This window comes from Aquarana catesbeiana, linkage group LG01 (assembly GCF_042186555.1).
Source record: "Aquarana catesbeiana isolate 2022-GZ linkage group LG01, ASM4218655v1, whole genome shotgun sequence".
In the NCBI taxonomy this organism is placed as follows: domain Eukaryota; kingdom Metazoa; phylum Chordata; class Amphibia; order Anura; family Ranidae; genus Aquarana; species Aquarana catesbeiana.
The window spans coordinates 4,635,855-4,651,650 of record NC_133324.1 but is presented as its reverse complement, the minus strand read 5'-3'; the positions used below and the strand labels follow the sequence as shown (position 1 = coordinate 4,651,650).

General features: G+C 50.5%; 2 protein-coding genes across 7 annotated transcripts in view; one reads left to right on the top strand and one right to left on the bottom strand.

The window, feature by feature from the left end:
* Positions 1 to 743: 743 nt before the first annotated feature.
* HTRA2 (HtrA serine peptidase 2) lies at positions 744 to 4,675 on the top strand (the record flags this gene model as incomplete). Its single annotated transcript, XM_073617758.1, is given in 3 exon segments — positions 744 to 813; positions 987 to 1,082; positions 4,171 to 4,675. Coding segments are annotated over 3 exon segments (332 nt in total), but the record flags the coding sequence as incomplete, so codon positions are not given.
* A 3,604-nt stretch (positions 4,676 to 8,279) lies between these two features.
* LOXL3 (lysyl oxidase like 3) overlaps positions 8,280 to 15,796 on the bottom strand; it is an 89,231-nt gene continuing 81,714 nt past the window's right edge. For all 6 annotated transcript variants that reach the window (XM_073617719.1, XM_073617716.1, XM_073617726.1 and 3 more), the window contains one exon: positions 8,280 to 9,469. In XM_073617719.1, coding sequence (XP_073473820.1) covers positions 9,396 to 9,469 — 74 coding nt within the window. In that variant the 3' untranslated portion in view covers positions 8,280 to 9,395. The remainder of the gene's footprint in view (positions 9,470 to 15,796) is intronic.

Sequence of the window (15,796 nt, the reverse complement as noted above, 5' to 3'; positions counted from 1 at the left end):
TCTGGGGGAGGGGTGTGATCATATCTCAGTAGATGAGAGGTGGAGGTGAAGTATAGATCTCTGGGGGAGGGGTGTGATCATATCTCAGTAGATGAGAGGTGGAGGTGAAGTATAGATCTCTGGGGGAGGGGTGTGATCATATCTCAGTAGATGAGAGGTGGAGGTGAAGTATAGATCTCTGGGGGAGGGGTGTGATCATATCTCAGTAGATGAGGGGTGGAGGTGAAGTATAGATCTCTGGGGGAGGGGTGTGATCATATCTCAGTAGATGAGAGGTGGAGGTGAAGTATAGATCTCTGGGGGAGGGGTGTGATCATATCTCAGTAGATGAGGGGTGGAGGTGAAGTATAGATCTCTGGGGGAGGGGTGTGATCATATCTTGATGGAGGGGGTGGAGTTGTAGTCATGTGATCATATCTTGGTGGAGGGGGTGGAGTTGTAGTCATGTGATCATATCTTGGTGGAGGGGGTGGAGTTGTAGTCATGCGATCATATCTTGGTGGAGGGGGTGGAGTTGTAGTCATGTGATCATATCTTGGTGGAGGGGGTGGAGTTGTAGTCATGTGATCATATCTTGGTGGAGGGGGTGGAGTTGTAGTCATGTGATCATATCTTGGTGGAGGGGGTGGAGTTGTAGTCATGTGATCATATCTTGGTGGAGGGGGTGGAGTTGTAGTCATGTGATCATATCTTGGTGGAGGGGGTGGAGTTGTAGTCATGTGACTGTGGCGTGTCTTCTGCAGGTTCCTGGTTCAAGAAGTCGGAGGTGCAGCAGAGGTACATCGGGATCACAATGCTGACCCTCACCCCGAGGTATGATGGGAGGTCAAATGACTGAATAACTACAATATGAGCCTCCATTTCCCCTCCCCCTCCTGGTCACATGGTGGGGTCTTCTTTATTGCTCTAGGGTGGTTGATGATGTCATTTGTGGGCGGGCCCTTCTAGCTGGCCGGTTTTAATGACCCTTTCATTTTTCTGTGTAGGATTCTGGCTGACATGAAGTTCCGGGACCCGACCTTCCCTGACGTCTCTCACGGCGTTCTCATCCACAGAGTCATCATCGGCTCCCCGGCCCACCAGTGAGTCCAATGTGGGGGCGGGGACAGCTCTACCATGTGACTGTGTCCTTCCTATAGATTGGCTGTATTCCACTGCTGCCCCCCACACACAGATTGGCAGAATTCACCTTCATGCTCCATAGATGGCTTCCTCTTCCCCTCCTCCTCCCAGGAGAAGGACTCTGAGATTCCCCTTACCCTCCTCCTCCCAGGAGAAGGACTCTGAGATTCCTCTTCCACTCCTCCTCCTCCCAGGAGAAGGACTCTGAGATTCCTCTTCCACTCCTCCCAGAAGTACTCTGAGATTCCTCTTCCACTCCTCCTAGGACAAGGACTCTGAGATTCCCCTTACCCTCCTCCTCCCAGGAGAAGGACTCTGAGATTCCTCTTCCCCTCCTCCTCCCAGGAGAAGGACTCTGAGATTCCCCTTACCCTCCTCCTCCCAGGAGAAGAACTCTGAGATTCCTCTTCCGCCCCTCCTGCCAGGAGAAGAACTCTGAGATTCCTCTTCCGCCCCTCCTGCCAGGAGAAGAACTCTGAGATTCCTCTTCCCCTCCTCCCATGAGAACACTGGGATTCCTCTTCCCCTCCTCCCAGGAGAAGGACTCTGAGATTCCTCTTCCCCTCCTCCTCCCAAGAGAAGGACTCTGAGATTCCTCTTCCACTCCTCCTTCTCCCAGGAGAAGGACTCTGAGATTCCCCTTACCCTCCTCCTCCCAGGAGAAGAACTCTGAGATTCCTCTTCCGCCCCTCCTGCCAGGAGAAGAACTCTGAGATTCCTCTTCCGCCCCTCCTGCCAGGAGAAGAACTCTGAGATTCCTCTTCCCCTCCTCCCATGAGAACACTGGGATTCCTCTTTCCCTCCTCCCAGGAGAACACTGGGATTCCTCTTCTCCTCCCAAGAGAAGGAATCTGAGATTCCTCTTCGCCTCCTGCTCCCTGGAGAAGAACTCTGAGATTCCTCTTCCCCCTCCTCCCAATAGAAGGATTCTTCGATTTCTCTCCTCCTCCCAGTAGAAGGACTCTGAGATTCCTGTACTGCTCCTCCTCCCAGTAGAAGGGTTGTTCCTGTTGTGAGTCCTTTCTTCCCTGGTTTTGGTGGGTTCTGGTGACTCAGGTTGGGTATTCTCTTCTATGTGACCCTTCTCCATCAATCAGGTGGTGGATCCTTTCTTCCTCATGCTGGGCCCTTTCTTCCCTTTGGTGGGTCCTTTCTTCCCTTTGGTGGGTCCTTTCTTTGGTGGATCCTTTCTTCCCTTTTGGTGGGTCCTTTCTTCCCTTTGGTGGGTCCTTTCTTCCCTTTGGTGGGCCCTTTCTTCCCTTTGGTGGGTCCTTTCTTTGGTGGATCCTTTCTTCCCTTTTGGTGGGTCCTTTCTTCCCTTTGGTGGGTCCTTTCTTCCCTTTGGTGGGTCCTTTCTTTGGTGGGTCCTTTCTTCCCTTTGGTGGGTCCTTTCTTCCCTTTGGTGGGTCCTTTCTTCCATTTGGTGGATCCTTCCCTTTGGTGGGTCCTTTCTTCCTTTTGGTGGATCCTTTCTTTGGTGGGTCCTTTCTTCCCTTTTGGTGGGTCCTTTCTTCCCTTTTGGTGGGTCCTTTCTTCCCTTTTTGGTGGGTCCTTTCTTCCCTTTGGTGGGTCCTTGGGTCCTTTCTTCCCTTTGGTGGTCCCTTTCTTTTCTTTGGGTCCTTTCTTCCCTTTGGTGGGTCCTTTCTTCCCTTTGGTGGGTCCTTTCTTCCCTTTGGTGGGTCCTTTCTTCCCTTTGGTGGGTCCTTTCTTCCCTTTTTGGTGGGTCCTTTCTTCCCTTTTTGGTGGGTCCTTTCTTCCCTTTGGTGGGTCCTTTCTTCCCTTTGGTGGATCCTTCCCTTTTGGTGGGTCCTTTCTTCCTTTTGGTGGATCCTTTCTTTGGTGGGTCCTTTCTTCCCTTTTGGTGGGTCCTTTCTTCCCTTTGGTGGGTCCTTGGGTCCTTTCTTCCCTTTGGTGGTCCCTTACTTTTCTTTGGGTCCTTTCTTCCCTTTGGTGGGTCCTTTCTTCCCTTTGGTGGGTCCTTTCTTCCCTTTTTTGGTGGGTCCTTTCTTCCCTTTTTTGGTGGGTCCTTTCTTCCCTTTTTTGGTGGGTCCTTTCTTCCCTTTTTTGGTGGGTCCTTTCTTCCCTTTTTGGTGGGTCCTTTCTTCCCTTTTTTGGTGGGTCCTTTCTTCCCTTTTTTGGTGGGTCCTTTCTTCCCTTTTTGGTGGGTCCTTTCTTCCCTTTTTTGGTGGGTCCTTTCTTCCCTTTTTTGGTGGGTCCTTTCTTCCCTTTTTTGGTGGGTCCTTTCTTCCCTTTTTTGGTGGGTCCTTTCTTCCCTTTTGGTGGGTCCTTTCTTCCCTTTTGGTGGGTCCTTTCTTCCCTTTTGGTGGGTCCTTTCTTCCCTTTTGGTGGGTCCTTTCTTCCCTTTTGGTGGGTCCTTTCTTCCCTTTGGTGGGTCCTTTCTTCCCTGGTTTTGGTGGGTTCTGGTTGCTCAGACTATCCATGTGTTGAGGGGTATGGCTTTTACTGAGTTCTGCCAGCACAGAGCACTGGAGGGGGAGAGCAGGAAGCAGCATTTTCATGACATGGGGGCACAGGACTGTATGGAGATTTAAAAAGTGTGAGATTAATTTGCAGATTGCACCCCCTTTTTGGTCAGAACTACCCCCTATTCCCTCTCTTCTTCTGCAATACAAGTCTGTGTGAGGACTCTTGCATGGAGGGGTGTGGCTGTTACTGAGCTCTGCCAGCACAGAGCACTGGAGGTGGAGAACAGGATGCAGCATTTTGATAACACGGGAGTACAGAACTATACACAGATGAAAACATGTGAGATCATTTCGTAGACCACACCCCTTTGAATTCTGACACACCTCCTCTCTTCAGCAATAGAAGTCGGTGTGTGGGGGGTGTGGCTATTACTCAGCTCCGCCAGCACTGGAGGGGGAGGGCAGGAAGCAGCATTTTTTCATAAGATGGGTGGGGGGGGGTACAGGACTATATGGAGACTAAACATTGTGAGACTTCATCTGGCCTCTCTTGCCCCTCCCGGTGGGGAGGGCAGGTCTGGTCGGCACACTGACTCCTCCCATCTCTCTTGTGTTTCCTCAGAGCCGGCCTGAAGCCTGGTGACATCATCCTGGATATAAACGCCCACAAGGCGGTGACGGCTGAGGACGTCTTTGACGCTGTGAACAGCCAACCAAAACTGGCCATGATTGTCCGGCGAGGGTACGAGACCCTGATGGTCAATGTCATCCCAGAGCTGGTGGAATGATTGGATGGCGTGTATCATGTGATCAGTGGAGGGACACGAGAGCTCAGAGAGAATGGACTCTTCCATCATCCTCATCCCTGGAATCCCTCTGTGGTGGGATGGATGGGAGATTCGGAGGAGGTCCCGTCCTGTGACATCATCATCCAGGGTCATGTGACCTCTCTGAGGTTCTATGGAGGAAGACCCTGCCTCCCCCATCCCTCCGGATACTATGGGGGGAGGGGACATTATCTTGTAGTGACGCAGTCCTGGCTTCACCTTCCACATGGGGGTCATTTTTCTTCAGAACTCTGTAGAAAGCCCCGCCTTCATCAATAAATACAACCAATGAGAAGCTTCCTCTGCGTCTCCCTGATATTTGTCCGCACTCATAGGTTCCATACCTGGGAACTTCTGAAAGTCTGAATTCCCTGAGAATGGGGGCGGGGCGGTGGGAGGGGCTAGTGGCAGCCTGTATATTGCCCCACAGGGAATAGTGAATGTGGAAAAATTGTGTGAACAGTGGGAGGGGCTTAAACTGTATTTCTATGTACAGAGAGCCGGGGTCAGGGGTGGGTAAAGTACAGAGTGCCAGGGTCAGGGGTGGGTAATGTGCAGAGTGCCGGGGTCAGGGGTGGGTAATGTACAGAGAGCCGGGGTCAGGGGTGGGTAATGTACAGAGTGCCGGGGTCAGGGGTGGGTACCGTACAGAGTGCCGGGGTCAGGGGTGGGTAAAGTACAGAGTGCCAGGGTCAGGGGTGGGTAATGTACAGAGTGCCGGGGTCAGGGGTGGGTAATGTACAGAGAGCCGGGGTCAGGGGTGGGTAATGTACAGAGTGCCGGGGTCAGGGGTGGGTACCGTACAGAGTGCCGGGGTCAGGGGTGGGTAATGTACAGAGTGCCGGGGTCAGGGGTGTCTAATGTACAGAGTGCCGGGGTCAGGGGTGGGTAATGTACAGAGAGCCGGGGTCAGGGGTGGGTAATGTACAGAGTGCCGGGGTCAGGGGTGGGTACCGTACAGAGTGCCGGGGTCAGGGGTGGGTAATGTACAGAGTGCCGGGGTCAGGGGTGGGTAATGTACAGAGAGCCGGGGTCAGGGGTGGGTAATGTACAGAGTGCCGGGGTCAGGGGTGGGTACCGTACAGAGTGCCGGGGTCAGGGGTGGGTAATGTACAGAGTGCCGGGGTCAGGGGTGGGTAATGTACAGAGAGCCGGGGTCAGGGGTGGGTAATGTACAGAGAGCTGGGGTCAGGGTTGGGTAATGTACAGAGTGCCGGGGTCAGGGGTGGCTCTGTTCTCACTCCTCCCTCACCCAGGGTCTGTTCTCCCTCCTCTCCTCCCTCACCCGCTCTGTTCTCCCTCCTCTCCTCCCTCACCCAGGGTCTGTTCTCCCTCCTCTCCTCCCTCACCCGCTCTGTTCTCACTCCTCCTTCACCCAAGGTCTGTTCTCCCTCCTCTCCTCCCTCACCCGCTCTGTTTCTCCCTCCTCTCCTCCCTCACCCAGGGTCTGTTCTCCCTCCTCTCCTCCCTCACCCGCTCTGTTCTCACTCCTCCCTCACGCAGGGTCTGTTCTCCCTCCTCTCCTCCCTCACCCGCTCTGTTCTCCCTCCTCTCCTCCCTCACCCGCTCTGTTCTCCCTCCTCTCCTCCCTCACCCGCTCTGTTCTCCCTCCTCTCCTCCCTCACCCGCTCTGTTCTCCCTCCTCTCCTCCCTCACCCGCTCTGTTCTCCCTCCTCTCCTCCCTCACCCGCTCTGTTCTCCCTCCTCTCCTCCCTCACCCAGGGTCTGTTCTCCCTCCTCTCCTCCCTCACCCGCTCTGTTCTCACTCCTCCATCACGCAGGGTCTGTTCTCCCTCCTCTCCTCCCTCACCCAGGGTCTTTTCTCCCTCCTCTCCTCCTTCACCAGCTTTGTTCTCCCTTCTCTCCTCCCTCACCAGCTCTGTTCTCCCTTCTCTCCTCCCTCACCTGCTCTGTTCTCCCTCCTCTCCTCCCTCACCCAGGGTCTGTTCTGTTCTCCCTCCTCTCCTCCCTCACCCAGGGTCTGTTCTCCCTCCTCTCCTCCCTTGTCCTGTCTGTTCTCCCTCCTCTCCTCCCTCGCCCGCTCTGTTCTCCCTCCTCTCCTCCCTCGCCCGCTCTGTTCTCTCTCCTCTCCTCTGACCAATCCTGACCTCTCTCGTATGGCACACAGTGAGATGATTCGATTCTCCATAATTCGGGTGCTGGAGATCTGATGGGAGATTTCTGGCTCAGCCGTCTAACGGAACCCCTTTTATCGGAATCAGAAAAACTTCTCATTGCAAAAATTCCTGGGAGGAGTATGAAGGATAAACCCCTCCTCGCAGGAGGATTGGCTGGGCAGGTGGTGCACCAGGCTTGGTGCAGTTGGTTCCGTGTCCCCCCCCAGTGTGGGGGAAAGCCTTGAAGGGACCAGCCTGGCCGGGTGAGGAAGGCGGAGTGTCAGGCATGGTGTGGTTGGTCATTGCCCCTTCAGACTGCGTATACTTTGTAGAGGGGAGGGGTTAGGCATGGTGCAGTTGGTCCATGTCCCCCAGTGTTGGGGTAGAACTTGTTGAGGGGACCGGGTGGGGCAGGCGGAGTGTCAGGCATGGTGCAGTTGGTCATTGTACCCCAATATAACCTGTAAAGGAGAGTGTTAAGTATGGTGTGGTTGGTCACTCTCCTCCAAGGGTCTGTGGGACCTGTAGAGGAGAGTGTCAAGCATGGCGTGGTTGGTCACTGTCCTCCAAGGGTCTGCCTGACCTGTAGAGGAGAGTGTCAAGCATGGTGCAGTTAGTCACTGTCCTCCAAGGGTCTACGAGACCTGTAGAGGAGAGTGTCAAGCATGGTGCAGTTGGTCATTCTCCCCCAGTATAACCTGTAGAAGAGAGTGTCAAGCATGGTGTGGTTGGTCACTGTCCTCCAAGGGTCTGCGGGACCTGTAGAGGAGAGTGTCAAGCATGGTGTGGTTGGTCACTGTCCCCCAATATAACCTGTAGAGGAAAGTGTCAAGCATGGTGTGGTTGGTCACTGTCCTCCAAGGGTCTGTGGGACCTGTAGAGGAGAGTGTCAAGCATGGTGTGGTTGGTCACTGTCCTTCAAGTGTCTGCGGGACCTGTAGAGGAGAGTGTCAAGCATGGTGTGGTTGGTCACTGTCCTCCAAGGGTCTGCGGGACCTGTAGAGGAGAGTGTCAAGCATGGTGTGGTTGGTCACTGTCCCCCAATATAACCTGTAGAGGAGAGTGTCAAGCATGGTGTGGTTGGTCACTGTCCTCCAAGGGTCTGTGGGACCTGTAGAGGAAAGTGTCAAGCATGGGGTGGTTGGTCACTGTCCTCCAAGGGTCTGCAGGACCTGTAGAGGAGAGTGTCAAGCATGGTGTGGTTGGTCACTGTCCTCCAAGGGTCTGCAGGACCTGTAGAGGAAAGTGTCAAGCATGGTGTGGTTGGTCACTGTCCTCCAAGGGTCTGCAGGACCTGTAGAGGAGAGTGTCAAGCATGGTGCAGTTGGTCATTGTCCCCCCAATATAACCTGTAGAGGAAAGTGTCAAGCATGGTGTGGTTGGTCACTGTCCTCCAAGGGTCTGCGGGACCTGTAGGGGAGAGTGTCAAGCATGGTGTGGTTGGTCACTGTCCTCCAAGGATCTGTGGCACCTATAGAGGAGAGTGTCAAGCATGGTGTGATTGGTCACTGTCCTCCAAGGGTCTGCGAGACCTGTAGAGGGGAGGGCCCTGGGCAGGCAGGGCGTGTACCTGGCATAGTGCAGTTGGTGACTGTCCCCCCAGGCTGCGTATAACCTGTAGAAGGGATTGGCTAGGCCAGGCAGGAGGTGTGTTGGGCTTGGTGTGGTTTGCCTTGACTTTGCGCAAGTTTGGACCTCTAATTGTAAGGGACTCCCTGGTACACCCGTTGTATTATTCCCATTCCCCCATTTCCATCAATCATTATCACTGATGACAGACCACACTCTTACAGACTGACTACATGAGATTTTATAAAAGAAACATCACAACTTCAAGAATGACATCACCAATAATAAAAAAGGCAGCTAAATGACAGAAGCACCTCTGAAGAAGACGTCGTCTTAGGACGTACGTGTCAGCACCCAGAATCCACCACATGGGAGGTCTGTCTCCATAGACGCACCTCGGAGGAAGACATACATGTCAGCACCCACAGAAGAATCCACCACATGGGAGGTCTGTCACCATGGGGATATGTTCCATGTATGACACCTCCATATATATGGTGAATGAACCCTGATCAGGATGGGTCTGGAGGTCCCATAGATGTGTATTCTGTAGGCAGGCAGGTCTGGCTACTACTACACATGTGCAAACTTTACAATTCCCTCTGTGCTGATTTGCCTATTTGCAGATTGGGGTGATCTGGGGCAAACTGTGCAATGGAGTAGAGGGGGAGCTTATAACTTCGCCCCATCCCCAAGTCACAAATAGACAAATCAGGAGAAGTTTGTTCATTTGGCGATCTACAACCGTACATATAGTGTATGGGCTGCAGGAAATCTGCAGCAACCAACATTCTTAGGTAGACGTGTGACTGAAAGTTCAGTGATGCATAAAGTCCACAATTTAGATCATGTCCTCCAGATTCCAGTTCCTGCCAGTCTGCAGCAAGTTGGTTGTCAGCAAGACGAAGCTCCATGGACAAGGCCAAGCGGTGTGGAGGATCAGCCAGTCATCGACTGTGGTCACCCACAGATTATTCCTTAGAAGTGTCACCAAGAGTTGAATAGAGGGCAGGAGATGAACACGGTGAGGATGACCAGATGGGCACATCCTCTGTTGGCAGCCAAGACTAACTGAACCTCCAGCTGCTGGACAATGTGAGGGGAATTCGGGGATCTCAGGGTGTGGTCACCTACTGATTATTTTTTATTAGTGTTACCCAGAGGTGACTAGAATGGAGGGCAGGAGATGAAGGTGGTGAGGGTGACCAGCTGAGAACATCTTCTGTTGGCAGCCAAGACTAGCTGAACCTTCAACTGCTGGATATTTGGTTGAGGAGAATTTGAAGTTCTGCATATTTGGTTGCTCAGTCACGAGGGCGATGAGATCTTCCCACCTACAGAATCTGGTTGTTGAGCTGGCCCCGGTACTGCTCAAACTTCTTGTTTTCTTCGTCGCTGAGTGCATCTCCTGAAATGAGACAACATGGGACAATTACAGAGATATTCTAAGGAAGGGGCTGCATCAGCAGTATGGTTGACTCAAAAGAGCCAGTTGTATCTGGTGTGCGTTGGGTACAGAATGCAGAGTTCAGGAGTGCGTTACCCACAGAATGCAGAATTCAGGAGTGCGCTACATGCAGATTTCAGAATTCAGGAGCATGCTATGGTGCAGAGTTCAGGAGTGCGATGTGTACAGAGCGGAGGGTTTAGGGGTGCACTATGCAGTGTACCACCCCACCCAAAGCTTCCTTGCATCTCTACTCTCCCCTACCTCATCTGACTCTGGTACCTCCCCTGTGTAGGAGACTCTGCTTCACCTTGCTGGGAGATTGTTCTCTCTATCTCTGGGCTGGTCATGCTGTGTAATTGTCATTCTTGGACAATAGACCAGGTCTGACCACAAGTGAGCTCCCATGTGGTCAGTGTAAGTTCCCTCATTTCTTTAATCGTACATCACGGGACACAGAGCCATAGTAATTACTATGTGGGTTATAGTCCACCTTCAGGTGCTGGACACTGGCACACCCTAAACAGGAAGTTGCCTCCCTATATAAACCCTCCCACTACTGAGAGTACCTCAGTTTTTTCGCCAGTGTCTTAGATGTTGGTCACGAGTAAAGATGTGCTGTGCTGAGCTCCACTGGAGCAATCCTTGCTGGGGCCAGCTATGCAGCCGAATCCATTCAAAGTGTCTTTTCAGGCCGAATTGAATGGTACCTGGGCCTCGTATCTGAGGGAATGAGGTTTTGCCTGTAACGCTTCTCTTTTTAGAGAGCTGGACCCCGGGATCCAGTACTTTTGGTATTAAGGCCATAAAGTTTTACTGGCGGGGTGCTATTACTGGCCCATGATTCAGGGTCCCCGGTTCCTGAAGGTTTGTTAACGGAACCCACCGTGAAGGGTGAAGATCAGGTCTGTTGGTTTTACCACAGAAAACCCTGCGGCGGGAAAGGTAAGTGGAGTTTTCTAAGGAATTTTTAAATTTTCGTATGAAATGTCTCCTTTTAAAGTAAATGTTGTTATGCCTAAGTGTCACCACTGGGGGGCTGTATGGACCACGTGGGTAAATGGTGATGTTTGCGCTGTGTGAAAGGAAATATGACCACTGGACACAGAAAAGTGATACTACTAATGTATGGAGAGTAGGTAATATAAAACAATGTCAAATAAAATCTCATAAACGTGATACAATCCTAGTGCATCAATTAACATAATCAAGTTGATTGAGGGTCCCCGGTTCCTGAAGGTTTGTTATGTTAATTGACGCACTAGGATTGTATCACGTTTATGAGATTTTATTTGATGTCGTTTTATATTACCTACTCTCCATACATTAGTAGTATCACTTTCCTGTGTCCAGTGGTCATATTTCCTTTCACACAGCGCAAACATCACCATTTACCCACGTGCTCCATACAGCCCCCCCCCAGTGGTGACACTTAGGCATGACAACATTTACTTTTAAAGGAGACATTTCATAAGAAAATTAAAAAATGTCCTTAGAAAACTCCACTTACCTTTCCCGCCGCCTAATCTTCACCCTTCACGGTGAGTTCCATTAACAAACCTTCAGGAACCGGGGACCCTCAATCAACTTATGATTATGTTAATTGATGCACTAGGATTGTATCCCGTTTATGAGATTTTATTTGACATCTTTTTATATTACCTACTCTCCATACATTAGTAGTATCACTTTCCTGTGTCCAGTGGACATATTTCCTTTCACACAGCGCAAATATCACCATTTACCCGCGTGCTCCATACAGCCCCCCCAGTGGTGACACTTAGGCATGACAACATTTACTTTTAAAGGAGACATTTCATAAGAAAATTAAAAAATTTCCTTAGAAAACTCCACTTACCTTTCCCGCCGCAGGGTTTTCAGTGGTTAAAAACCAGCAGACCTAATCTTCACCCTTCACGGTGGGTTCCGTTAACAAACCTTCAGGACCCGGGGAGTATCACTTTCCTGTGTCCAGTGGACATATTTCTTTTCGCGCAGCGCAAACATCACCATTTACCCGTTTAGTATTTTTTCTGTTTGGATCAGATTCGCAGGTGTTTGCCGCAGTGCCCCTTAGATTAGGTGAATAGACAGCTCGGGAGTCATCTTATTTACACATGTATGGTGTATGGAGCACGCACCTTCTCATGCTTTGCTCAGAGATCACGCTGTGTCGCAGAAGCAGCAGACTTTTTTTTTTCCCTCCGGCTAGCAGGCAGACCTCCGGTAAGTTTTTGGGGAGTTTTGCTTCCTCCAGTCAACCCCCTCCCACCTGGGCTGAACTCTTCCCCTTTTCATGAAGCTGAGTATAAGGGAGAACTGAAAACGATCGTCAGTGCCGTTTTCCTTCACCGCCCCTACTCGGCGGCGGCTTCCAGGTCTCCTCCCCAACGCCATCCCTCCCTCCCTCACAAGCTGATCCCCTCGGATCGGGGGCCCGTGCTTGCGTGGGAAAACTCTTTTTTTTTTTTTAAAGAGAAAGGAGGTAGGGGCGGGGCTTAGCGCGGCATTGGCGTCCTCCTCCAACGCGGGAGTGTGTTTTAAAAAAAAAAAAAAAAAAACTATTTGCGCTGACTGCAAAATTGTCGGAGGGACACAAGAGCAAAGAGGAGCATGAAAGAGGTTTTGGTGACACGGGCATTTCCTATTTGACACATTTACTATTTGCATCAGGCTGAGCGTTGATAGCAGCGGCAGTGGCTGGACTATTTGCTCAAGCAGTGGATGCAATTTCTTCTGGTAGTACCTCTGCTTTGTGCATCGGGCTATGTTCAGAAGAGGGGGGGGGTACAAACACCCCCAAAAAAGAGCTAAAAGGGTCCCCCTCAAAGCTCTGGAAAGCCTACTCATCTCTACAGATGGCATCCTCCCCTGAGAGGGGGTGGCTGGTCAGAGTGAGCATCGGGGGGGGGAGCCATGAAATGTTTGCAATTGTTTTCAACACTGCAGCCCCTGTTTATTTTACTAAAAAGATCTTTTTTCCTTAGCGACTTTAATAGCATCCCATTGTGGGTCAAAATGCGACAGGTTCTCTTCCATTGCCCAGGGCCCTCAAACTGAGGAACTAGGGGCGGGAGAAGATGAATTCCCTCAGGGGACCGTGGTGAGGCTGATGACTCCTCTTCGATTTCTTGCTGAATGGTCCGCTCCACATCAGAGGTGGCTCTCTAATTAGGCAAATTAGGCGGTCGCCTAAGGCCTCGCACTCACAGGGGCCTCGCGGCCGCCTAATTTGCCTGTTCTCAATCACTGAAGTTGACGCCGGTGGCTCCGCCTACCCCCACTGGGACTCTGTGGCTTAGGAGCTGACGGACAAATCAGATACTGCCCGCAGCCTGAGGAATAGCGACCTCATCACGGAGTGTCCCAGTCCGTGGAGCCTCATGTGTAAGTTTTGCCCAAGGCCTCACAAAGCCTAGAGCCACCTCTGCTCCACATTTATGTACCCTTAACTGAGTGTTTGGGTTCACTAAAGCCTCCTCTAGCTGTGCATGCCTTTTCCTGTCCATTCATTGCTGGAAAAGCTTTTTTTTTTTTCTGAGAGGATCACTCAGATAAGCATTATTTATTTATTTACCCTCCTAAAACTTTTTCACACTTTATCCTATGGTGGAGAAAATTCACTAAGTAGGGTATACCAGCAATTGATGCTGCTATATCCTCTCTGAATAAGAGTTTGACTTGTCTGGTAGACAATGCTCAAATGCTTAGGGATCCAATGGATAAAAAGTTGGAATTCCTATTAAAAAAAAAAAAAAAAGACACTTTTTTCTCTGGCAGATTGAGTGTCTCAGCCTGCGCTGACAGTAATTGGTTAATCGTTGAGAGACCAGTTTAAAAAGGTGCTCAAGGTTATCCTGCTCAGCAGGCACAGGATCTGGCAGCTTTACGTTTACAATAGTTGCTATGAGAGATTCTATCCTTCAGGCCTTGCGCCCTTCGCTAAGCACCATGCAGAAGCTCCTGGCTAGTCTTCCTTTTTGCGGTGAAACAGCTATTTGGGGATGTTTTGGGTAATACATCCAAAGAAATTCTAGTGGAAAAATTACCCCTTTTGCCATTTAAGAAAAGGAGTAAATGTATTTTCGTTTTAAAGCTCCTTCTTCTGTGCCAGGGGCATCAGCCTCCAGGCAGTCACGACGGCTTCCGCCATCAGGTTCAAAAGATAGCCCCAGGGACAAAAGAGGTCTTGGGGGAGGAAACCTACAAGATACTGAAGCCTCCTTATGAGGAGGCGCCCCCGCTCACTCAATAGGGGGAATTCTTCTGCAGCTCTCAAGGATCTGGCAGGAAGAGTGTCAAGACGAGTGGGGGACTTCCTCAATATCTCCAAGGTACAAACTGGAGTTCCCGTCTCCTTGTTTTCTCAGATCAAACGTTCCTAAGGATCCAGAGAAAAAGAAGTCTTTCTCTTGAGCATTGGACCATCTTTTGGCAAAAAGTGATCATGGGGCCCCCATGTAAAAGCAGAGGTTGCGGTTTGGTTAAATCCAAATGGACATTCTGGATCTCAAAAATTTAAATTTAAATTCCTGAATATAACCATTCTTTTTTCTCATGGAGTCAATCCAATCAGTTATCTCTATCCTACAAGGAGGAGAACTTCTGGCATCAATCAACGTCAAAGATGCATACCTCCATATGCCTGTTTCCTCGCTCACTAGTAATATCTACTTTTCAAGGTGGAAAAATGTTCATTTTCTGTGTGTAGCTCTGCTTTCCGGTCTAGCTACTGCACCGTGTGTTTACAAAGGTTCTGGCCCCTCTTCTAGCCAGATTAAGGTCCCAAGGTATAACGATTATGGTTTACGTGGACGATCTGTTCTTGATAGTCCAGTTGGTAGCCCGCTTAGACCAAAGTATGTTCACCACATTCAACTACCTGGAATATCTAGGTCGGATTCTCAACCTAGGAGAAATCTTCTCTAAATCCATGAAAAAGGCTAAAATACTTGGGTCTGATCATAGGTACACCCCGAAAAGAGGTATTCTTGCTCCAGCCAAAGATAAGTGCCATAAAGGAACTGATTTAGGTGGTCGAAGCAAGAAGAATTCTATTCAACTTTGCATGAGGTTGTTGGGAAAGATGGTGGCTTCATTCGAGGCCGTTCCTTATGCTCAGTTTCATTCGAGACTGCTACAAAACAGTATCCTATCGGCTTGGAACAAAGGGTTCAAGCTCTAGATTTCCAATGTGTTTGACTCCAAAGCCTATGGTCACATCACCCTGAAAGCGCCCGATCTCGTCTGATCTTGGAGGCTAAGCAGGATCGGGCCTGGTTAGTACCCATATGAAAGACAACCTGGAAATACCAGGTTCTGTAGGCTGGGTGCGCCGGAGCCTCAGTTTATGGTTAATATTAAAAAATCTGCAAAGGGGAAAATCCTTCCTTCAGTTACCACGGAAGTGGCCCAGATCAGAAATGGCCTTGCCCATTATCATTCTAGAAATTCAGGCAGAGCACTTGGTTCTGAGGGCCTGAACGTTCAGTTTACGTTATTGTCCTGCCAGGACTCAATCCGACTATGCCACAGCAATGACCTATATTAATCACCAAGGGGGCACAAGAAATTGTGCGGCCCAGAGAAAAGTGAATCATAGCCTATCTTGGGCAGAAAACGATGTACTTTGCCTATCGGCAGTCTTCATTCTAGGAATAGAAAATAGGCAGGCGGACTACTTGAGTCGCCAGCAGTTGTTCCCGGGAAAATGGTTCCTCGCCCCGATATCTTCCTGTCAATATGTCAAAGATGGGGGATCTCAGACATAGATCTGTTTGGGTCCAGGTTCAACAAAGTAATCAACATCTTTGTTTCAAAAACAAAGGATCCGCTAGCGTGCGGAACAGATGCCTTGCTATTCCTGTGGAATCGGTTCTCATGGATTTATGCATTCCCTCCTATTCTGCCTGCGTCCACGACTTCTTCGCAGGATCAAGTAGGAAGGGAAGTCTGTGATTCTTGTGGCCCCCAGTGGGGCCCAGGAAATCTTGGTATGCAGAGATTGTAAAGATGACAGTAGGGGACCCATAACCCCTACCGCCTCGGCCAGACCTTCTTTCGCAAGGTCCTTTATTCCATCCTACTTTACAAACGCTAAATTTAACGGTTTGGCTATTGAGACCCCCACTCTGAAGAAGCGTGGGCTGTCAGGTTCAGTGGTATCTACCTTGGTTAATGCAAGGGAGCCGGTCTCCATAATTATATATTATGGAGTCTGGGAATGCATATGTCTCCTGGTGTGAAACCAGGGGTTGCACCCCCGGAAATAGGCGAAAGGTGGAATCC